The sequence below is a fragment of the Somniosus microcephalus genome, chromosome 3 (assembly GCF_052327205.1).
Source record: "Somniosus microcephalus isolate GS21.2 chromosome 3, FLI_Smic_1.0, whole genome shotgun sequence".
NCBI classification, from domain to species: domain Eukaryota; kingdom Metazoa; phylum Chordata; class Chondrichthyes; order Squaliformes; family Somniosidae; genus Somniosus; species Somniosus microcephalus.
Window position 1 is genome coordinate 57165286 of NC_140989.1, and position 25620 is coordinate 57190905.

Below are 25620 nucleotides of genomic sequence, written 5' to 3' on the forward strand. Positions count from 1 at the left end.
CCAGGAGGTGCCTGGCGTACACTTCGTTCACTGGGCGCGTGTACTGGTCCTTGAGGAGCTTGATAGCGTCCGCGTACGAGGTCGCGTCTTGGATGACCGAGTACACTCGGTGGTTCACTTTGGAGGTCAGGACATCCAGTTTGTCCTCGTCCGATTTGATTGCTTCGGAGGCGGTCAGGAATTTTTCGAAACACTTAAGCCAGTGAGTAAACTTGATGGATGAGTCCGCCTCCCGATGATCTAAGTCCAGGCATGCTGGTGTGAGGATCTTCTCCATTATAAAAATGTTGTTAATAAAATTGATGCGCTATCAATTACTCATAAAAGACTGAGAGTTAGAAGAGTAACTAAAGGCTTTTATTAACAACAGAATGGAGGTCTGCCACGCGTGGTCGACCGGTCCAGGATACAAAGGGCTGGGGAGCAGTCACCTTTATACTAGGACCTGTGGGAGGAGTCAGCTGAGGCATGTCCAGGCATGTACACAGTGGAATACAAACAGGACAAACAGGAATACAAACAGTGGTTTACCACATACATTCAAGGAGATATTTCACATCTTTCAAGATAAATATATTCCACTGAGGAAAAAGGGGAGTAAAAGGAAAGACAGCCATCCGTGGCTTAGTAAAGTAATAAAGGATAGTATCCGACTGAAAACAAGGGCATATAAAATAGCCAAATCTAGTGGGAGGATAGAAGATTGGGAAGCATTTAAAAGCCAGCAAGCAATAACTAAAAGATTAATTAAGAAAGGGAAGACAGATTATGAAAGTAAACTAGCAAAAAATATAAAAACAGATAGCAAGAGTTTCTACAGCTATATAAAAAGAAAAAGGGTAGCTAAAGTGGACGTTGGTCCCTTAGAGGATGAGACCGGGAAACTAGTGGTAGGGAACATGGAGATGGCAAAGACGCTGAACAAATATTTTGTATCAGTCTTTACAGTAGCGGACACTAAAAATATCCCAACACTGGACAAACAGGGGGCAATGGGGGGGGGCGGGGAGGAGCTAAACATGATTAAAATCACTAAGGAGATGGTACTCGGTAAAATAATGGGACTTAAGGTGGATAAATCCCCCGGACCTGATGGCCTACATCCTAGGGTCTTGAGAGAAGTGGTGGTAGGGATTGTGGATGCATTGGTGATTATTTTCCAAAACTCCCTGGACTCAGGAAAGGTCCCGGCACATTGGAAAACTGCTAATGTAACACCCTTATTTAAGAAGGGAAGTAGACAAAAAGCTGGAAACTATAGACCAGTTAGCCTAACATCTGTGGTTGGCAAAATGTTGGAGTCCATTATTAAGGAAACAATAACAGAGCATTTGGATAAACATAATTTAATAGGACAGAGTCAGCATGGTTTAATGAAGAGGAAGTCATGTTTGACAAATTTGCTCGAATTCTTTGAGGACGTAACATACAGGGTGGATAAAGGGGAACCAGTGGATGTAGTGTATTTGGACTTCCAAAAGGCATTTGACAAGGTTCCACACAAAAGATTACTGATCAAGATAAAAAAATCACAGGATTGGGGGTAATATACTGGCATGGGTGGAAGATTGGCTATCTAACAGAAAACAAAGAGTTGGGATAAATGGTTCGTTCCCGGGCTGGCAATCAGTAACTAGTGGTGTTCCGCAGGGGTCAGTGCTGGGACCCCAACTCTTTACAATCTATATTAACGATTTGGAGGAAGAGACCGAGTGCAACATATCCAAGTTTGCCGATGATACAAAGATGGGAGGGAAAGCAGTGAGTGAGGAGGACATAAAAAACCTGCAAAAGGACATAGACAGGCTAAGTGAGTGGGCAGAGATTTGGCAGATGCAATATAATGTTGGAAAGGGTGAGGTTATGCACTTTGGCAGAAAAAATCAAAGAGCAAGTTATTATCTAAATGGAGAGAAACTGCAAAGTGCTACAGTACAAAGGGATCTGGGGGTCCTGGTGCATGAAACACAAAAAGTTAGTAGGCAGGTGCAGCAGGTGATCAGGAAGGCCAATGGAATCTTGGCTTTTATTGCTAGGGGGATGGAGTATAAAAACAGAGAAGTCTTGCTGCAGTTATACAGGGTATTGGTGAGGCCACACCTGGAATACTGCGTGCAGTTTTGGTTTCCATATTTAAGAAAAGATATACTTGCTCTCGAGGCGGTTCAGAGAAGGTTCACTTGGTTGATTCCGGAGATGAGGGGGTTGACGTATGAGGAAAGGTTGAGTAGGTTGGGCCTCTACTCATTGGAGTTCAGAAGAATGAGAGGCGATCTTATCAAACATATAAGATTGTGAGGGGGCTTGATCGGGTGGATGCGGTGAGGATGTTTCCACTGATGGGTGAGACTGGAACTTGGGGGCATAATCTTAGAACAAGGGGCTGCCCTTTCAAAACTGAGATGAGGAGAAACTTCTTCACTCAGAGGGTAGTAAATCTATGGAATTTGCTACCCCAGAGAGCTGTGGAAGCTGCAACATTAAATAAATTTAAAACGGAGATAGACAGTTTCCTAGCAGATAAGGGAATTAGGGGTTACGGGGAGAGGGCAGGGAAGTGGACGTGAGTCTAGATTCGGATCAGCCATGATCCTATTGAATGGCGGAGCAGACCCGAGGGGCCGTATGGCCTACTCCTGCTCCTACTTCTTATGTTCTTAAGCTCTTATGTAAAGTGAAGCTTCCTCTACTCAGTCCCAACTATATGTCTCAGCTACAACTTCAGAAGTGCACCTGCTACTGCTATTTTTCCATTTACCACATCAGCTATCCTGCGGCCGGAGGTTGCCAGCTAGTGCAAAATTAAGGGCTCAGTTCACCTTAAGAGCCTTGAAGTCAGCAGACAGGGGAGACATCTGACTCATCAATCTGGGCTGATTTGAACCCAGCTTGCAGAGGTGAAAGGCCATTGCCTAACCTCGTTTTGAATTTTGAACAAAAGACATTAGAGTGTTGTGTAGCGACTTGTTGAGTTGGTTGTACATTTCTGAATTTATAACTGCCTAAACTTGCTGTCAATTGCTTTTCTCTGTCCGGTAATTAATCAAATCAGCTGCCAGTCAACATTAGGCCTGCCACTGTATTGGTTTAAGCATTTATGTATTATTAAATAATTAGACGCCAGGAAGTTTTAGGAAGGTTAAATGAATCTGCAGAATTATACACCTAGATGCACTAAGTATGTAGGCAGTTATTTGGAAAACTACAATTTCACACTAAAAATGATGCATTTTATCCTACTCAAATATAACACAGCAACACCAAAATACTGTTTCTCTATAGTATCCAGGTAATATATTGCTCCACTGCTTGAACTAAATGGGTTGTTTGGAACATTCAGCGTTTAGGCTGTGCAGGAGTCAACATTTTGTCTTTTAATCTTCAAACAAACAGAAGTTATTGCTTCAATATAATCCTCTTTTCATGGCAGGTCAGCAGATTTTCCTAAAGTTGCAGCCAGAGAGAGACGGAGAATGGTTCTTCTACTGCTTTGTCAGCATGAGGAATTCTTCCCGTGTCTTTTGGTCCTCACGAAAAACTCCGAGCATAGTGCTAGTCAGTGTCTTGCTATTCATTTTCTGCACACCTCGCATCACCATGCACATGTGCCTGTAAACAATATTTTAAATTAGTTAATAGTCAATTCTAAATATACATTAAAACAGCAGTTATCTCTTTCATGTTAACAAGATAAAAGTTGCTGGGACGTTGCCCTTTTCTCTTACCTTGCCACCTTGCCTGGTTTTTATAGTCCATCTATGGGTTAAGGCCACATTATATTATAATCTAATTTAGAGTATTTAACTGTATGAACAGAGTGGTTAACTGTGTGTAACTGTTAAAATATCATTTCCAACTATATTTGAATGGATTTACTGTCTCTTTTTGTTTTCTGTTTCATTTTACAGTTGTGCAGTGGCTTTTTCAGATGAATACATTTATTGCTGGGCTGAATTTTGCCAGCGCTCAGAGTACGGATATGGAGGCGGGTCCGCTGTCAAAATCACAAAGATTGACAGCAGGTCGGTATCCCGCTGTAAACCCGCCTCCTTGTCAGTTTCCCACGTGTCGGGTCTGTCATCCCTGAACAGACCCGACACCAAAGCGGCAGGTCAGCCAATTTAGATAGTTAAAAGTTTATTAAAAGGTAGTTAAGAACCATTTTCCCATGTACTGACCATTTTCCCAGGTTTTCAACGAGGATCTCGGAGAGCGGCTATCACGTCAGGTAAGTATGTTGGGTTCTCAATGACTGTGGATTGCTGTGAATAGGTGAAAGCTGCAAAAGTGGTCTAAAACCTACCATTTCACAGCTGTACACTTCCCAATTTTAGAAGCTGGAGCATTAATGATTTGGAACCCATTTTTAAGCTTTATGCACTTTTGAAGTGTTTGGAGTAATCTCTCTATTCACTGTCACTTCTTTGGAACAACCTTTCTCACCATTGACAGATTACTTCTGTCATCTCAACCTCGCCTGCCGTCTATTCCATCAGCATCGGTATCCTTGAAAAAATCTCACCTTGGTCCTCAGAATCCCAACATGATCAGCCCCAACACCAGCATCACCAGGCACACCAGCAGCACCAACATCCACACCAACCTTCTCCGCAATCAACTGATGCTGCACTGGACACAGGGCATCATCACCTGTGCACATTGCTGCCCGGGACGCCAGCGATGGCCTCACCATAGCCAGATTTGCTTCACTTAACACTGTACACCCCGGCTGCCACATGATGCACCAGGTTGGCACCACCCCACACTAGCACCATAAAGCATCCCTACAATGTCCACGCCATTCCTTTCACACTCATCACCATTGGTGGGGGGAGGGGGTGGGGACGTTATGTCTCACCATTCATTGGAACTCATAAGACACTTTCAAAGGTGCACACAAATCTGTCCAAGGAGGCAAAATGGTGACAATAAGGATTTCAATGCTTGACAACATATTAACAGAAAGTTTACATGAACATTGGCTAAAACACCCAAGTGCCTACCCTCGTGTGTTGTTAGTTGGTATGATTGGACTAGGATGAGGGTGAGTGTGAGGGGTAGCTAGTGAGATGGGGAAGTGATAATGTAGATAGAGAGGGATGGGTGGAGGTGAAAGGTAAGTTGGTGTGAGTAACGATGTGCAGGAGTAGGGTAGGGAAGGCAGAGTGATGGGGATGTGATGAGTGGCACAGGAGGATGAGTGTGGCTTTGCAGTAATGTTTCGTGATCTACTGTGATCATTGAAAGGTTTGCGCCACTGCAACCAGGTCCTCCTGACAACATCCCTGCTTCTGTCCTCCTGTGCAATGTGCAACCATAATAAGCATATGGAGGGAGGCATAGGAAAGCCTGGGTGCAGCCGTGTGTTAAATCTGTGAGTTATCTAGTTAATTAAGACACAGACTAATTAATAACAATCAAAAACAGGTCTTTACTGGTTGGAGGTAGGGACTATTCTGAATACAAGATTACTGCACAGTGCTTATATACCGGTGTGTTCACCCCCGGTATTACGTCTACAGCAGCCTGAGAAAGTAGTACATCTCTTAAGGTGGAACAGGCTTAAGCTCTCTTAAGGTGGAACAGGTTACATACACAACACCGTGCACCTCTGTGCAATGTTTGTCAGTGCTTGCAGCACCTCAATGCTGTAGAACACTGACAGCACAACTGTCAAAATGAATGTGGACATGGCATCTTTAAGCAAACCGGCTGATGACGTCAGATGACGTCATCTGACCCGCTTCCTTTTAATTGGCCGGGAACCTCGCAGGGCAGGCTTAACAAGCCCAATCAGGGCAAAATCACTTGGAGGAGGCAGGGTGAAGACAGGTGCGGAGTTTGAGGCTGCTGTCTGCTCCGGCCGCACCGGACTCACCACGGCTGGCAAAATCGCGGCCTCAGTGTGTGGTGAGTTACTAAGTCATCAGACAGTAAGGTACCAGGATTGTTTGCTATTCTGTTCTGTGTTATCTGATTTCCGTTGGGTTCTTGTCACGGTTCTACAAATGTCCTCAGTATTCGTAAACTAGGGAGGGGAAAGGTCAGCTCAGTTTTCTGCTCCTGTTGACCCAGCTGGAAAGCCAAAGAGGTCAGAATTGAACTTGGTTGTGGTGACTTCCATAGTCAGTTAAGCTACCAATACTCTGGAGTGAAATATGAAGAATAATATAACTGCAATGTTAGAAAAGATTTTATAGGCATGAAAGAACACACATCTTTCAGTTAAGGTGTCTGAATGTAAAATATATGCATAGAAGAAAAATGGTTATATGTACAATTAATATCAAAACTTCCACCTCCTCCTCTTACTGTGATTTTTGTGTTCTTCAGCAGCACACAAACCCACAACCTCATCACTTAGAAGGACAAGGACAGGAGGTGCATGCAAACACTGTCACCTCCAAGTTCCCCTCCAAGTCACAATCCATCCTGTCTTGGAAATATATCGCCGTTTCTTCATCGTCGCTGGGTCAAAATCCTGCAACTCCCTACCTAACAGCACTGTGGGATTACCTTCACCACACGGTAGCGGTTCATGAAGAAGGCTCATCCCCACTCTCAAGGGCAACTTGGGATGGGCAATAAATGCCAGTCTTGCCAGTGATGTCCACATCCAGAATAAATATTTATAAAAAATAAAGGTGAAGAATGTTATTGCTGGAGAGAGGAAACCTTTCCATCTCATTCATCCATTGTCAGATCAACAAATTGCAAGTCGGGGATAGTACACCCAACAACAACATGCCTCCCAATCGCAGAGCAGCACCCTCTACTTGACATAGTTTTCCATTTCCTTTTGCTTCTCTAAGTGATAGTCAATTAATGTCAAGTTAGGGACGGTTTAGTGCTGTAGGCCTATTCTTGCTTGGAACTGCATTAAGACTTCCCGGAACTGCATTAAGACTTCCCAGAACTCCTTTAATTTTAGCAGGCAGAGGTACATCCCATCAGTTCAGCCTGGACTTGAACTCAGGCCCCAGAGGTGAAAGGTCGGTACTATCAAGTTCCTATCAACAACTGTAATTTTAAAGACCCCCCCGTCACCATCAGGACTCCTTTTCAAAAAACAAAGTTAGAAAAAGTTGTCATTAAATTTAATATCATATTTTCCCTCCCCATTCTAGATTTCTCCTCTTTTCTACCCTCCTTTCCTGAAGGAGCTGACTCCTGCTGGGATACTAATCTATAGGAGATGGCAGCTTTCGGATACTGTGAGCAAGTGGTCATTCTTCATGTGTGAGCTATATCTGAAAATGCTGGTGCTAAATTTTCATATTTAAATTGAGCACTTCACCCAGATCAGAAAATAGCTGAGGCAAAGATTATTTTGACAAGTGGTAAGACCTGTATCTAAAACAAATCCTCCCTATATTGCTGATGTTAATTCTAGGGCTCCAAGCCACTTTCTCATATAATGCTATCATTACTTGCAGTGTAAATACAAATCTATTATTATACTAAGATCACAACTAAAGAGGGTCTACAGCAGAACCTGGATCTGCTGGAGTCATTCTGTCAGACCTGGGCCCTGACAATAAACCCCCAAAAAACCAAAGTCCTTGTGTTCCAGCAAAGATCCAGACATCAGGGACCCAGAATAAATTTCACACTAGGAACAACTAAAATCGAACAAACCACTAACTACACATACTTGGGCATAAAAATCAGCTCTACAGGAAATTTTCATCTGGCTGTGAATGAACTGAAAGAGAAAGCTAGAAGGGCTTTCTATGCCATTAAAAGATCAATCCAAATAGAAATCCCAATTAGCATTTGGCTCAAAATTTTTAAATCAGTAATTGAACCAATTGCACTCTATGGCAGTGAGGTGTGGGGACCGCTAACACAATAAGAATTTGCAAAATGGGACAAACACCCAATTGAGATCCTACATGCAGAATTCTGTAAAAGTATCCTCCGGACTCAAAGGAAAACCGTAAACAATGCATGCAGGTCAGAACTAGGCCAATATCCATTAATAATTACTATCTAAAAAAGAGCCACCAAATTTTGGAAACACCTAAAAATGAGCAACCCCCACTGCTATCATTACGAAGCCTTGAAATGCCAAGAGAGGACCATAAAGAAGAATACCCTCAGTCAACTAGTCCTGGGACTCAGTGAAGCAACCACTAACACTACTAACAATAACCAGCCCCAGGACAGTGACATCGTAGCACAGAGAATTCAACCCAACACAATTGTCACTAAGCAAAAGGAAAAATACCTGTCATATTGGGCAGAAACAACAAAAACCCAAAACAAACTCAATTGCTACTTGGCCCTAAACAGACAATACAACATGGCTGAATACCTGACCATGGTAAAGGATAGCAAACTGAGAAAAACCTTGACAAGGTACAGACTTAGTGAACATAGCCTGGCGATCGAAAAAGGCAGACATAGACAGACCCGGCTGCCAAGAGAGGACAGGATATGCTCTCACTGCAGTCAGGGAGTGGTGGAGACAGAGATGCACTTCCTCACAACTTGTGGAAAATATCAGGGCATCAGGGAGAATTTCTACCAAAAATTCTCACAAATATGCCCTGAATTCAGAAATTTGAATGACGACCAAAAACTCCCATACCTACTAGGGGAACAGAGAAACTGTGTAACCTTAGCGGCACACTATGTTACAGCTTGCCATAAACAGAGGGACAACCAGTAAACCTAAGAAAAGAGTATATACAAATTATACGAATGTATATTTATACACTCAGGGATATATCTGTTTATACACTGTATGAATAGATCTGCGTTTATGTGTTCTACCATAAATGTTTTTCGATGCTTTGGCAACATAAGATGTACCTTGTCATGCCAATAAAGCGATTTGAATTTGAATTTGAATTTGGGTGATACCTGTTTCTACGCAGTGCTGTGGTAGATATTATCAGTAGATGCCACATTAAAAAAAAGTATGGACGTGCAGTTATTTTGTGCCTTTCACACCTCAGGACATCCCAAATAGTTTTACAGCCAATGAGGTAATCAATTTGCACACAGTAAGGTTCCACAAACAGTAATGAGAGGAATGACCATTTAACCTGTTCTTGATGGTGTTGGCTGAGGGATGAATGCTGGCTCGGACACTGGGAGAACTTCCTTGTTCTTCTTCAAATAGTGCCCTGGGAACTTATACGTCCTGCTGAGAGGGCAGATGCGTCCTTGGTTTTACATCTCATCAAGATGGCAGTGTAGTACTCCCTTAGTACTGCACTAAAGTGTCAGCCTAGATTATATATTCAAGTCTCTGGAGTGGGACTTCAAGCTGTAACCTTCTGACTCAGAGGTGACGGGGCTACCAATGAGTCAAGGCTGACAAGAGTGCCTGAGCACCCATGGACGTGGATTGGGAAGGGGAACAGGATGGGGAAGAAAGGGAAATAGGGGTGGTGGAGGGGACGAGGGACAGGGCATATGCTTAGTGAGGGAGTGGGGCATGTTAGGAAACATGCTCAATTAGTGGTGGTGGAAAACCTGCTCTGGAGTTGGGGGGTGGAGTAGGGTGTTGAGAAACATACTCACTGAGGCATTGGGAATCATACTCAGTGGAGTGAGGGAGGTACATAGTCAGCGGGTGGGGTGCCAAAGTATGCAGATCAGTGCTGGGTTTTATGTGCAGTCACTGAATGGATAATTGAAAAGCATGCTAGAAATTTCCTTCATTACTTACTACACCAAAAGATCAGGGTTGAGCCGATTAGGATACAGTACTGGAGGCACTCTCAAAAATCTACCCATTACAGAGTTTATTCACTTTACGTAGCAGAGTGCAGCTGCATAAACAACTATCAATACTATTCAAATAAATTATTTCAAGATTACAAATCTCTTGGAAAACACTTACAATTCACACCCACACTCAACCTTTTTCTATAGCAGAGCCACTCCCTGGTGAGGGTATGGAATTGTGTAAAAACTGATGTGCCAATTTATAAGAGAGCAAATCATGCTTTGGCATGTACTGTTACAGAAGTTCCAACCCTTCTAAGACAAGCAGGAAACTCCCAGAAATGGCAGAGACTCAGCACAACTAGGTCTCTGCCATTTCCAGGGGCTGAACCAGCCTCAAGAGATGAAGGAAATTTCTAGCATGCTTTTCTATTGCCAATCTCACTTAGAGAAGCCACAGGATGGTTGGCATCGGATAGGGAAAGAAATGCCGCACTGGTGCAGTCAGGTATGCTCTTCTGAGGTCAATCCATGTGCACCTTCAACTTACAACATGATGGCACATTGTAGGAGAACAGGTCCGAACTGAGGCAGTACTGGAGTCCTTGCAGATCAGCAGGTCAACTTAAGGAACTGCTTACAATTGGTGATGGGTAAAATTAAAGGGATGTGGCAACTTAAAGGTAATTGGTTGCATATGGGACAGAAATATTAGTTTAATTTACATGCCATAATGAATTGAAAGTACAGTACTGACAAAAATGCTGTCCATTGCCCCATTCCCATGTAAAGGTTGCCTTTAACCAGTAATGTTGAAGCCCAAAACATAGTAACAGTTGCAACTGAGAGACCCTGATAAGTATTTATAACATCTTCCATTATGTAATCATTCTGTAGAATGCACTTCCCTTTTTGATGGATTTATGTACAACTATTCTTCATCCAGCATATTTTTTAAATATATCAACATAAAAATGATTACAGCTAAATTTTTTATATGGGGTAAAGCCTTAGTTACTCCCCCTGCCCCAAAATGACAAGATGACTAATACTGATAAATATAACAAAAAAATGTAGGCTTAAATGAAATGAGTATGCTTACGTTGCTTCTATGACAACTGCTACTCCAGCTGGTTTCAAAGCCTCTGTAATGGCCACAGCAATTTGCTTGGTCAGTCGCTCTTGAACTACAGTGGATAAACATAGGAAACGTTTCCAGTGCCCACCGCCAACACATAAGCACAGCAATTTGTTGCTATTCACAAATATGATAATACATGTCTAGCAGCTAAGGGGTAAGTCAAAGGAGTTTTAAATAGAAGAAAGGATTAAGCAAGGAAGACATTAAGGTAGAATATAAAAGACAACTGAGAATTACATAAAAGTAGGAGACCAAAGAGGGTATTAAAAAAATAAATTGTAATGTGCATGAAGATTATGTTTCAACTATGTAGAGGGTCAGAGACCAAGGGGAAGATTTCCTCTGGTCACTTTGTGTTAACAACATCCTAACCACAACAGGAAGATCCTTTATAGCAAACTTGTAAAAGCTGTCTTTAAGAGGAGGCTAGATGCATAAGTGAGGGAATAGGGAAGAGAGAGATATGGGGGTAGTGTGTGAAGAGGTAATTATAATGGGAGGTGGCTCATGTACCCTGTTTCTGTGCTGTAGATTTTATGTAATTCTATTTAATATGTAAATTCTCCTTGCAAATGAGGCATGTAAAGACAAGACTGTCAGATGTTATTGAAAGAAGGTTTCAAAAAGAATGATTGATAACTTTTCAGTAGGAATGGAACTGGACACTTTTGATGAAAAGTTTAGGCCATGGCTTCACAAATACCCACAGTGAGGCCTTGGAGTTTGCTGAACCTTGTGTTGACTAGAGCCATCAAGTTCTTTGCAAGTTAGGACTTTAGGCCCCATGTGTACAATGACTTAAATGGTGAGGATATGAGTTTACAAAAATGCAGGTTTAAGACCCACACTAGGACCAATCATTACCTGCTTTAATTCATTTTCTATGCTCCTGAAATTGACATCTTCTGAGATATGAACCAGGATGTTCTCCAAGATCCTATTCTATAATGCAAGGTGGATAACTACTATTGCTGCCACATGGACAAGTACTTAGCTTAGTTTAAGTCTATGCAGGTACATCAGGATTAGAGGAACCTCACAGAAATTGGATCAATCAGATATCTATGACACCATAAAGTTAAGATTCCCTATGGGCTTACACCTACAGTGTGTGGAGGGTGCTTCCATTTGAAGAACGAGGGGTCTTCTTCATTCTTCAAATAGAAGCATCCTCCACAAACTATAAGAGTAAGCCCAGGTCACTAATGGGGAAATTAATTCGAATGTTGCCCTTTAAGATGTTTAATAACTTGTCATGTAATCACCCTATCCCATGCAATATAGAAGTGGTCTCCCTTAAGGAGACATCTTAATTTGGTTCCAAAAGGAGATAAAAACTGAAGCTGGTTACACATAAAAAGGGATAAACAAATGTACAGAGGGAAATGGGATAGACAAATGTACAGAATGATGTTGCAGTTGGTTGGGGTGATGTTAACAAGTTTTTTAAAATTCGTTCCTGGGATGTGGGTGCTGCTGGCAAGGCCAGCATTTATTGCCCATCACTAATTGCCCTTGAGAAGGTGGTGGTGGCAGCCTTCTTGAACCGCTGCAGTCCATGTGGTGAAGGTCCCCCCACAGTGCTGTTAGGGAGAGAGTTCCAGGATTTTGACCCAGCGACAATGAAGGAACAGCGATATAGTTCTAAGTCAGGATGGTGTGTAAATTGGAGGGGGACTTGGAGGTGGTGGTGTTCCCATGCGCTTGCTGCCCTTGTCCTTCTAGGTGGTAGAGGTCAGGGTTTCGGAGGTGCGGTTAAAGAAGCCTTGGCAAGTTGCTGCAGTGCATCTTGTAGATGGTACACGCTACAGCCACGGTGCGCTGATCAAGCGGGCTGCTTTGCCCTGGATAGTCTCTTGAATGTTGTTGGAGCTGTACTCATGCAGGCAAGTAGAGAGTATTCCATCACACTCCAAACTTGTGTCTTGTAGATGGTGGAAAGGCTTTGGGGAGTCAAGAGGTGAGACACTCGCTGCAGAATACCCAGCCTCTGACCTGCTCTTATGGCCACAGTACTTATGTGGCTGGTCCAGTTAAGTTTCTGGTCAATGGTGACGCCCAGGATGTTGATGGTGGGGGATTCGGTGATGGTATTGCCGTTGAATGTCAAGGGGTGGTGATTAGATTCTCTCTTGTTGGAGATAGTCATTGCCTGGCAGTTGTGTGTAGCAAATGTTACTTGCCACTTATCAGCCCAAGCCTGAATGTTGTCCAGGTCTTGCTGCATGTGGGTTTGGGCTGCTTCATTGTCTGTGGAGTTGCGAGTGGAACTGAACACTGTGCAATCGTCAACAAACACCACTACTTGTGACTTTATGATGGCGGGAAGATCATTGATGAAGCAGCTGAAGATGGTTGGTGTAGTGTATGTGCTTTAAGTCAGAACTACTTTTTACAGCTCCTGTATACTGTAGTACTGGCAGTAACCACACCGGTATATAAGCTGTGCGCATGCCTCTGTACTCCATCTAGAGATGACCCTCCTCCAGTAAAGACCTGTTGTTTGTTTATATACAGCATCCGTGTAATTCTTTATCCACTGAACCACGGATCTAACAGTGGCGACGAGTGTTGATGCGAATCTACCTGCAACATTAAACAAAAAAACCCCAAAAAATAGTCGAGTCCAGGAACACGGGCGTCGACCGCGAGCAACCGCCCAGCAGTCAGGCAGAGATCCAACTTCGCTGGGGAGGCTGTGGAGAGCTGGGCTTGGTTCCCCAGCCACAACGAGCAGTAAGAGACCGACGACAGGTCCAGAGCAGACCCTTCCCGAGCAGTGGCGGCTGGAGCCGACCGACGGCAGAGAGAGAGAGCCGGGCAGCGTCGACGGGGTAAGAAAGAGGGTGAAGAGAGCAGGGCACAGCCGGGGATTGATCACCGAGCGGCGTCGAGGAAAAATACTGCAAACCGGAGAGAGAGAGGGTAAGAAACAGCCGGGTTATAGACTGAGCGGCGTTGACAAATATCAAGAGAAGAACGCGCAGAGCACAGCCAGGGATCACGGGCTGATCAGGGTCTGCGGGGCGAAGCAAGGGGAGACGCCATTGAGCCGCGGAGAGGCAGGGAGAGCGCGGGAGGTGCCATTGAGCCGCGGAGAAGCAGGGAGAGCGCGGGAGGTGCCATTGAGCCGCGGAGAAGAAGGAAGAGCGCGGGAGATGCCATTTTGCGAAGCCGCAGCGGAGAAGACGGGTGAGCACGGGAAGGAAGGAAAGCACGGGAGACACCATTTTGTGCCAACGGAGAAGAAGGGGAAGCGCGGGAGGCGCCATTGGGGATAGTTAACGCACAACCAAGGATGACGAAGAGTGGCAGTATCTCTACGTTCGACAATGAAGTCGAAGATTGGGCGACATATGTGGAACGTATTGAGGTGTACTGCAGGGTGAATGAAGTGCCAGATGCTAATAAAGCACTGGTTCTGTTAAATTCCATGGGTGCAAAAACTTATGGGTTACTGCGAAATCTAATAACCCCAGAGAAGCCGGTAAACAAGGATTTTGGAAGCATAGTAGAAATCCTACAGGACCACTTAAGCCCCACACCGCTGCTGATAGCAGAACGATTTAAGTTCCATAAAAGGAACCAACACAAAGACGAAAGCAATGCTGAGTACCTAACGGAACTGCGCAAGCTATCGAAATACTGCCAGTTTGGAGCGGGACTAGCAGACACGTTGAGGGACAAATTTATGTGTGGGCTACAAAGTGAAGGAACCCAGAAGCGGCTTCTATCAGAAAAGGACCTTACGCTGGACAAAGCTTTCAATATGGCAGTATCACACGAAGCAGCCGCAAGGGGCGCTGCAGAGATACAACGGAGACCGCAAGAATACGGCACCAATGAAATGACCTATGGAACAGGGAAGTGCTATCGCTGCAGCAGAACAACACATGACCAGAAAGATTGTTGCTTCAAGGACCAAGTGTGCAGACAGTGTGGGAAAGCAGGACACATAGCAAGAGTCTGCAGGTCTGGGAAGAAAACCAACAGTAAGAAATCTCCACAGGAGAAGTACAAAAAGGTACACCAGGTGATGGACAGTGGTTCAGATGAACAGAAAAGTGACACAGACTCCGGAAGCAAGGAGCTGGGTTGTCTGAAATTACATAATGTAACCGAAATAGAGGATCACCAGACTATCTGGGTTACACTCAAGATAGACGGAGTCCAAGTGGAAATGGAATTGGACACAGGGTCAGCTCTAACAGTCATAAATCAAAGAGACTACAAACGGCTATTTTCACACATACCCTTGAAAGTTACAGAGATTGTCTTGAAGACGTATACAGGGAAAAAAGTCTACCCCAAAGGAAAAATAAGGGTGAAAGTGACATATAAAGGTCAGGAAATACTTAAAATGGATATATATGTATTGCCAAATGGAGGACCACCACTGCTAGGACGTGAGTGGATCCAGAAGATACATTTAGATTGGCATTCCATACAGGCACTGAAGGTGAAGGCCAAAAAGGATGACGACCTCACACCTGGACAACTGTCAAAAATGCTAACTGACGCAAAAGAAGTGTTCCAGGAGGGACTAGGAACACTAAAAGGAATAACAGCAACAATTAAAATAGAGGATAATGCAAGCCCAAAGTTTCTGAAGGCCAGACCAGTGCCTTATGCGATCAGACCAGCGGTTGAAGCAGAGCTGGAAGGGTTGGAACATTCAGGAGTACTGTCCAAAGTGGACTGGAGCGAGTGGGCTACACCCATCGTCCCTGTAATGAAGAGGTCGTTGAGTAATACACCTGGGGAACCAAAGAAGGTCTGCATCTGTGGGGATTTTAAGGTGACAGTGAACCCAGTCCTTCACACGGTGCAATATCCGCTTCCACGAATTGAGGATATTTTCGCCTCGCTATCTGGTGGTAAACGCTTCACCAAAATTGATCTAGCCCAGGCGTACTTGCAAATGGACGTAGAAGAATCTTCGAAACATTACCTTACGATCAACACCCATAAAGGTCTCTATCAATACAACCGGCTGGTGTTTGGAGTAGCCTCGGCTCCGGCTATCTGGCAAAGGGCGATGGATCAGGTCCTGCAAGGGATTCCAGGGACCCAGTGTTATTTGAACGACATCTTGGTCACGGGCGAAAATGACGGGGATCACCTCGCTAACTTGGAGAAGGTGCTCGCCAGATTAAAGGAATATGGGCTACGAGCTAATCGCCACAAGTGCGAGTTTTTCCAGAAACAGATCTCGTATTGCGGCCACATCATCGATGAAGAGGGGTTACATAAGTCCCCTGACAAGATTGAGGCAGTAGTCAAGGCTCCAGCACCAGAAAATGTGTCACAACTGAGGTCGTTCCTCGGGCTGGTAAACTATTACCACAAGTTCTCACCAAATTTGTCTACGGTGCTACACCCGCTGAACACCCTACTGCAAACAGGGGTACCATGGGAGTGGGATGATGAACGTAGACGAGCTTTCCAGAGGTGTAAAGAATTGATCACATCAAAAGAGGTGTTGGCCCATTTCAACCCAGCACTACCAATTCGTTTGGCATGTGATGCATCACCCTACGGCATTGGAGCGGTGCTGTCGCACAAATTCCCAGACGGGTTGGAGAGGCCAGTGGCCTTTGCGTCTCGGTCACTAACCTCAGCCAAGCACAACTACGCCCAGATTGACAGGGAGGCCCTCAGCCTAGTATGGGGAGTAAAAAAATTCAACCATTATCTGCATGGGCAGAAGTTCCCCTTGCTGATTGACCACCAACCACTTGTCTCCATCTTTAATCCTAAGAAGGGCGTGCCAGTAATGACTGCACAGTGGTTACAAAGATGGTCCCTGTTTCTAGGGGTGAATCAATATGAAAAAAATATAAAGGCATGAAACAGCATGGGAACGCTGATGGGCTATCGCGCCTGCCACTGCCTACGGTGGAGGAAGCACCAGCAGTGGACCCTATCGAGATATTTTATTCGTCGATAATTGAACGATTGCCAGTAACAAACGCAGATATAGAGAAGGAGACCCGCAATGATCCGACGCTGTCACGGGTATATGAATTGACGGTGAGGGGATGGCCAACACATGGCGACTCACTGTTGCCAGCATTCTCATCCAGAAGAGAACAGCTGTCAGTATGCCAGGGGACAGTGATGTGTGGATCCAGAGTGGTGATTCCACCCAAGTTAAGGGAGAGAGTGCTAAAGGAGCTACATGAAGGTCATCTGTGGGGAGTGAAAATGAAAAGCCTTGCTAGGGCTTATGTGTGGTGGCCGGGAATCGATCAACAAATCGAAGACCTAACTAAGAGCTGCTTAGGATGCCAGAAGGTCCAAAATGCACCACCACATGCCCCTCTACACCCATGGGAGTGGCCCTCCTCTCCATGGCAACGGGTGCACATTGATTTCGCTGGTCCATTCATGGACTCAATGTTCTTAATAGTAGTGGATGCTCATTCAAAGTGGCCTGAGGTGATAAAGATGTCTTCAACCACTACAGAGAAAATGATTGCAGTCCTACGGGCCATATTTGCCAGAAACGGTTTGCCAGAGCAGATCTGCCCTGATAATGGACCACAGTTTGTGTCCGACGAGTTCCAAAAATTCATGAAAAGGAATGGGGTAAAGCATTACACATCCGCCCCATATCATCCAGCCACCAATGGATTGGCTGAGAGGTTCGTACAAACCTTTAAGAAGGCGATAAAGGTCATGTGCGACGAGGAAATTCCACTACAGCATAAGATGGACAATTTCTTATTAGCCTACCGAAACGCGACACATGCAGTTACCAACCAGACCCCGGCCATGATGTTCTTTAACCGAAGGTTGAGATCTCATCTGGACTTGCTCAGACCAAATGTGCGAAGAAATGTTGAGGACAAACAATTCCAGCACATCAACGAGAAGCCGACAAGGAGCTTCAATGTAGGGCAACCAGTCTTGGCCCGTGACTATCGAACAGAGAAGTGGCAACCCGGAACGATATGTACAAGGCAGGGGCCATTAATGTACACAGTGGATGTCGGGGAGAACATGGTGAGACGCCACGTCGATCAGATCTTAGCGTCACAGGAAGGTGTCAACCCCATGTCTCGAGTACCTGGGGATGAACCCAACATACCGGTAGCATCTACTTCAGACCCAGTAGCAGTGGAACCCGATGAACTACCCGATGAAAAGGGGTCAGAATCGCCTCTGCACCAAGAACAAGAACCTCCGGAAAGGCGCTATCTCGAAAGGGTCAGGAAGCCGCCCCAAAGACTGAATCTATAAATTGACTTTTTGTTATTGAATGTACATGTAAAAATGTAATTGTTATTTGAATATTAAGGGGGTATTATTAATCTAAAAAGGGAGGAATTGTAGTGTATGTGCTTTAAGTCAGAACTACTTTTTACAGCTCCTGTATACTGTAGTACCGGCAGTAACCACACCGGTATATAAGCTGTGCGCATGCCTCTGTACTCCAGTCTAGAGATGACCCTCCTCCAGTAAAGACCTGTTGTTTGTTTATATACAGCATCCGTGTAATTCTTTATCCACTGAACCACGGATCTAACAGTTGGGCCTAAGACACTGCCTTGAGGAACTCCTGCAGCAATGTCCTGGGGCTTAGATGATTGACCCCCAACAACCACAACTGTTATGTATTGTGTGTTCTATTGTGTGTTCTCCTCCCACCTGTGGTGGCGCTGTCACAGGAGATAAATGGTTGGGTGTTCTCTGTTAAGTTCAGCTCTCTTTGTTCGGAACTTGCCAGAACTTCCTTTCCTTCCAATAAAACACTTCCTGTTTGAATCTCTGAGTTCTGAGTCCTAAATTGTGTCTAGGTAGAAAGGTACTGACACAACAAGTGGCAACGAGGAGTGGATGAATCTGCGTACGTTACGGGTGCAGTGAGTAAACAGAAAATTTAATTTGAAACGTGAGATGGCTACTATATTAGGAAACATCGGTGATTTTGATGAAAATGTGGAGCAATGGAGCGCATATATGGAACGTTTTGACTATTTTGTATTGGCGAATGTGGTGGCAAATGAAAATGTCGTGCCTACCTTTTTGAGTGTAATCGGGCCGAAGACATTCAATTTACTTCGCAGCCTCATGCAGCCAGATAAGCCAGGAACTAAAACATATAAGCAACTAGTGGAAATTCTTGGAGCACATTTTTCACCAAAACCTCTGGTTATTGCTGAGAGATTTAGATTTCACAAACGGAATCAAGAGGAGGGGGAATCAGTGATGATGTTTATTGCTGCTTTAAAAAGGTTGTCGGAACACTGCCAGTTCAAGGAGGTGCTGAATGACATCATTAGAGACAGACTTGTGTGTGGTCTGCAAAATGCAGCCACACAGAAGCGCCTTTTTACTGAGGACAACCTTACTCTTGAAAAGGCCATTGAAGTTAGTGTCTCCATGGAGATGGCGGAAAAGGAGGCTCACCAGTTGAGTTCAACAGGGAGAGTTCACAAGGTGTCGTCTGAGCCTAAAGGTGCACGGAAAGGCACATGTTACCGTTGTGGGAAAACGGGCCATCACGCTAATGACTGCTGGTGTACGGAGCTGGAATGCCGAAATTGTGGCAAAAAGGGTCACATTGAACGCGCCTGTAGAGGTAAAAAAAGAACAGACAGAGCTGGGAAGCATGGAAGCAAAATGTCTGTATTTGGACAAGAGAGGAAAAAAAGTGTTCATTCAGTGCAGTATGATGGAACAAGCAAAACAGAGGGGAGCGACACCTCTGAGGAGGAAGAGGTGCACATACTGACGGTTGCAGGTGATTCAAATGGCTATTGGGTGTCACCACTGGTGGAGGGACAATCAGTGCGGATGGAGGTGGACACAGGCGCGGCTGTGTCCCTTGTTTCAGACACTGTCTACAACAAAATGCTAAAGCATCTTACCCATCAGCCAACAAACATTGTGCTAAAGACGTATACCGGCGAACCTGTGGCCATGAGAGGCGTCATTGAGGTGACAATTAAATTGAACGGACAGACTGCAAAACTGCCACTATATGTGGTAAAGGGAAATTACCCATCACTACTGGGACGTGCGTGGCTAGAGAAAATCACGCTGGACTGACCTGCAGTCCACATGATGTCAAAAGGGGAGTCAGGTCTGACTGCAGTGTTAAACAAACATGCAGAACTCTTCAATGGGGAACTTGGGAGCATGAAAAAGATCAGCGTGAGACTGGACATTAAACCTGACAGCAAGCCGAAGTTTCACAAAGCCCGACCTGTACCCTATGCAATTAGGCCAAAAGTTGAGGCTAACTTGGAGGCCTTAGTCGAGAATGGAGTCCTGGAGCCTGTGAGCGTGAGCAAATGGGCCACACCCATTGTTCCTGTCCTGAAAAAGGATGGATCTGTTCGAATCTGCGGGGATTTTAAAGTGACTATTAACCCGGTGCTGTCTGCGGAACAGTACCCTCTTCCCCTCATTGAGGATCTTTTTACGGGCCTGGCCGGAGGGCAAAAGTTCAGCAAAATAGACTTATGCCAGGCTTATCTACAAATGCATGTCGATGACAAATCAAAGGAGCTGCTGACAATTGTGACACACAAGGGCTATACAGGTACTGCTGCCTTCCGTTTGGAATTACGTCGGCCCCTGCTCTATTCCAAAGGGCAATGGATCAGATTTTGAGTGGACTGCCAGGAGTCCAGTGCTACCTGGACGACATCCTTGTCACTCGGACAAATGAGGAGGATCATCTTCTGAACTTGGATGCGACACTACAACGACTGAAAGAGTACGGACTCAGAGTTCGTAAAGACAAATGTGAATTCTTTCAGTCTTCAGTTGAGTACCTGGGGCATGTGATTGACGCTACTGGCCTGCATAAGGCGCCGTCAAAGGTCAAGGCGATCGTGGAGGCCCCAGCACCTCAGAATGTGAGCCAGTTACGTTCATTTCTGGGGCTACTTAACTATTATGGGAAGTTTATTCCAGACTTAGCAACATTGCTGAAGCCGTTACATCAGTTGCTATGTCAAGGCAAAACATAGAAATGGACTGAACTGTGCAACGAAGCTTTCGCCCAAGCAAAGAAAGCATTGCTGAAATCGGAGGTCCTGACACACTTCGACCCAAAGCTGCCCGTGCAGCTAGCATGTGATGCATCACCATATGGTGTGGGAGCAGTCATATCCCACATCATGCCTTCGGGTGAAGAGAAACCTATCGCCTTCACATCACGCACCTTGAACAAGGCCGAGAGTAACTATGCGCAGATCGAGCATGAGGCCTTGGGAATCGTTTTTGGAATTCGAAAATTTCATCAGTACCTGTTTGGGAGAAGGTTCACACTCCTGACGGACCACCGTCCATTGACTTCAATCTTTGGGCCCCATACCGGAATTCCATCTCTCGCTGCAAGCAGGATGCAAAGGTGGGCTTTACTGTTGTCAGGACACACATATGACATCAAATATCGCAAATCAGACTTGCACGGCAACGCAGACGGTCTCTCGAGGCTACCCTTGCCTGTTACTCCCCCAGAGCCTCGTCAGATAGACATCTTCTACTTTAGACAAGTGGAGGGAGCACCTGTCACTGCAGTTCAGGTGCGAAGGTACACCCGCAATGATCCAGTCCTGTCTGAGGTAATGGACGATGTCATTCGAGGGAGAGCTATAGGAGATTCTCCTAGTTTGAAACCTTACGTTTCAAAAATAAATGAGCTCTCCGTCCAGGCAGGTTGTCTTCTTTGGGGACGCCGTGTCATCATTCCGCCACCTCTGAGGGAACCTATACTGCAACAACTTCATACAGGCCATGGATGAAGGAAATGGCAAGAAGCTACTTCTGGTGGCCAGGTCTCGATGGGAATATTGAGGAGAAAGCCAAAACATGTTCCCCATGTCAAAGGGTCCGGAATGTTCCACAGCTGGCAACCCTACACCCCTGGGATTGGCCTGCAGAAGTGTGGCAGCGAGTACATGTGGACTTCGCCGGTCCTTTCGAAGAGAAGATGTTTATGGTGGTTGTGGACGCTTGTAGCAAGTGGCCAGAGGTCGCTGTGATGAGGTCTACCACGGCAGAGAAAACAATTGAGAAACTTGGTGAGATGTTCAGCCGTTATGGCTCACCGGAACAACTCGTAAGTGACAACGGTCCACAATTTGTATCACAGGAGTTTGCAACCTTCCTGCATGTGAATGGTGTCCAACACATCAGGTCTGCACCCTATCATCCCTCTACTAACGGCCAGGCAGAAAGGTTTGTGCAAACTTTGAAGCACGCCTTGAAGGCATCGCAAGGTCAGGGCTCAATCCAACAACGCCTGAACAGCTTCCTGTTGTCCTACAGGAACGAGCCGCATGCCACAACCAAAACTTCCCCCGCTTCGCTCATGATGAAGAGGCAGTTGCGGACTTACCCACAAGACTGGGGCAGAATAAACCCCAGGGTAAAGTCCAGGTTTGAGGCAGTCTACCTCTACCCTAGGTTCGTTGAGTGCATTGAAAGTAACTTACCTGTTGAGGAATAATGTGGACCTTCCATTTAAGAGGGGAGGAAATGTTATGTATTGTGTGTTCTATTGTGTGTTCTCCTCCCACCTGTGGTGGCGCTGTCACAGGAGATAAATGGTTGGGTGTTCTCTGTTAAGTTTAGCTCTCTTTGTTCGGAACTTTCCAGAACTTCCTTTCCTTCCAATAAAGCACTTCATGTTTGAATCTCTGAGTTCTGAGACCTAAACTGTGTCTAGGTAGAAAGGTACCGACACAACAACAACCATCTTCCTTTGTGCTAGGTATGACTCCAGCCACTGGATAGTTTTCCCCCGATTCCCATTAACTTCAATTTCACTAGGGCTCCTTGATGCCACACTTGGTCAAATGCTGCCTTGATGTCAAGGGCAGTCACTCTCACCTCACTTCTGAAATTCAGCTCTTTTGCCCATGTTTGGACCAAGGCTGTTATGAGGTCTGGGGCTGAGTGGTCCTGGCGGAACCCAAACTGAGCATCGGTGAGCAGGTTATTGGTGAGTAGGTGCCACTTGATAGCACTGTCGACGACATCTTCCATCACTTTGCTGATGATTGAGAGTATACTGATGGGGCGGTAATTGGCTGGATTGGATTTGTCCTTTTTGTGGACAAGACATACCTGGGCAGTTTTCCAAATAGTCAGGTAGATGCCAGTGTTGTAACTGTACTGGAACAGCTTGGTTAGAGGTGCGGCTAGTTCTGGAGCACAAGTCTTCAGCACGACAGCCGGAATATTGTCGGGGGCTATAGTCTTTGCTGTATCCAGTGAACTCAGTCGTTTCTTGATATCACATGGAGTGAATCGAATTGGCTTCTGTGATGGTGGGGACATCAAGAGGAGGCCGATATGGTCATTCACTCGGCACTTCTGGCTGAAGATGGTTGCAAATGCTTCAGCTTGACTTTTGCACTCGCGTGCTGGGCTCCGCCATCATTGAGGATGGGGATATTCATGGAGCTTCCTCCTCCCATTAATTGTTTACTTGTCCACCACCATTCACGACTGGATGTGGCAGGACAGCAGAGCTTTGATCTGATCCATTGGTTGTGGGAATTGCTTAGCTCTGTCTATAGCATGCTGCTTTCCATGTAGTCCTGTGTTGCAGCTTCCCCAAGTTGGCACCTCATTTTTAGGTACACCTGGTGCTGCTCCTGGCAAGCTCTTCCACACTCCTCCTTGAACCAGGGATATTCCCCTGGCTTGATGGTAATGGTAGAGTGAGGGATATGCCAGGCCATGAGGTTACAGATTGTGGTGGCGTACAATTCTACTGCTGCTGATGGCCTCGCCTCATGGATGCCCAGTTTTGAACTGTTAGATCTGTTCTGAATCTATCCCATTTAGCACAGTGGTGGTGCTACACAACACGATGGAGGGTGTCCTCAGTGTGAAGACGGGTCTTCGTCTCCACAAGGACTGTGTGGTGGTCACTGCTACCAATGCTGTAATGGACAGATGCATCTGTAACAGGTAGATTGGTGAGGACGAGGTCAAGCAGGTTTTTCCCTCGTGTTGGTTCTCTCACCACCTGTCGCAGGCCCAGACTGGCAGTTATGTTCTTCAGGACGTGGCCAGCTCGGTCAGTAGTGGTAATACAGAGCTACTCTTGGTGATGGATATTGAAGTCCCCCACCCAGAGTGCATTCTGTGCCCTTGCTACCCTCAACGCTTCTTCCAAATGGTGTTTGACATGGAGGAGTACTGATTCATCAGCTGAGGGAGGGCGGTAGGTGGTAATCAGTAGGAGGTTTCCTTGCCCATGCGCCACGAGACTTCTTGGGGTCCAGAGACAATCTTGAGGACTCCCAGGGCTACTCCTTCCCGACTGTATACCACTGTGCCACCACCCCTGGTGGGTCTGTCCTGCCGGTGGGACAGGGATTGTGATAGATGAGTCTGGGATATTGGCTGAAAGGTATGATTCCGTGAGTATGGCTATGTCAGGCTATTGCTTGACTAGTCTCTGCGACAGCTCTCCTAATTTTGACACAAGTCCCCAGATGTTGGTGAGGAGGACTTTTCAGGGTTGACTGGGCTGGATATGCCATTGCTGTGTCCGAAGCCGGGTGGTCCGTCCGGTTTTGTTCTTACGATTGTTTTCTGTAGCGTTTTGTTATAACTGAGTGGTTTGCTAGGCCATTTCTGAGGGCAGTTAAGAGTCAACCACATTGCTGTGGGTCTGGAGTCACAGGTAGGCCAGACCAGGTAAGGACGGCAGATTTCCTTCCCTAAAGGGCATTAGTGATGGGTTTTTACGACAATCTGATGGTTTCATGGTCAACATTATTGACATAAAGAAAGCAATGTTCCAGTCTAAGTTATGAAACAGCAGACAGAAGGATGGAATGACAACCTCTTGTTGGAGCTGTAACTCTCAAACCACTTTAAGTAGAATAATAACGTGTCCTGCTAACTGCCCTAGCCTTATGAAAAAATCGAATGAGACTATTTGACTACTGCTGCTAGGAGTTTGCTGCCTCTCGCTGCAGCAGGAGACAAACATTAGTACAGAAGCTGGGCGAACCACTGTAAGAAAAGGTTGTCGAGTAAGAACAAGATTTGATTATAAAACTTTGGAAAAGTCTCTCCAATGTATGTTGGGAGAGACAATATACAATAAATAAGAAAACTAGAATTTACCAGTTAGAAGAAGGACAAATTCAAATATACTGGCCCTGAAAGCAACAGGCACAGCGCATCACTATGTCAGTGCTGAGATGTGCCCGCCTGGACCTCTACTGCTGAACCTGAAATAGTTTGCGGGTTTAGCAAGAGGATCCTTCATTTGCCTGTTATCGGCGAACACCCAAGCAAGTAGGGATGCATCTAGGGTACCTGCTATTGTATCCAAACTGGAAAGTCTGGTAGAGGTGGACCGGCCGAGGGTAGTGTTGGGCAGCAGCCCCCCCCCCACCCCCAGCCGCCCCCCCCCACCCCCACCTCACCCCCCAGAAACAGGATTTTGCTGCCCTGGAGGCCACATGAAAACATATATTTTTTAATTAGATTATTTTATGGATATTTAGGTAATGATTCTGGTCTAGATCCTTGGATGGTCCCCAACATCTGCCCTTTGGTTGGCCAGTATGTCTGGTCTTACCAGGTGTACCTGTGCAAGCCATGAAGTCAATGGAAAGGAAAATGAGTGGATGTATAACAGGCAGCCAGTCTGCAATCTGGGCCCAAAATGAAAATGATCCCCTATGTGTTGCAAGGATTTGGATTATACAAGCTTAAATTTAGGCCAATACATTGATAAATTAGGTTATGGATTTGAGAAAAAGAGAAACAAGGGGCAGTAATTTATATGAATTGCCTATAGCACA

At 45.5% G+C, this 25620-nt stretch overlaps 1 protein-coding gene across 1 annotated transcript in view; it reads right to left on the reverse strand.

Annotated features, from left to right (window-relative positions):
- Positions 1-335: 335 nt before the first annotated feature.
- Positions 336-25620, reverse strand: part of gch2 (GTP cyclohydrolase 2) — a 128478-nt gene continuing 103193 nt past the window's right edge. Inside the window, exons 5-6 of the mRNA XM_085980577.1 lie at positions 10784-10868; positions 336-3609 (exon numbers count right to left, since the gene is read on the reverse strand). Coding sequence (XP_085836703.1) covers positions 3483-3609; positions 10784-10868 — 212 coding nt within the window. The 3' untranslated portion in view covers positions 336-3482. The remainder of the gene's footprint in view (positions 3610-10783; positions 10869-25620) is intronic.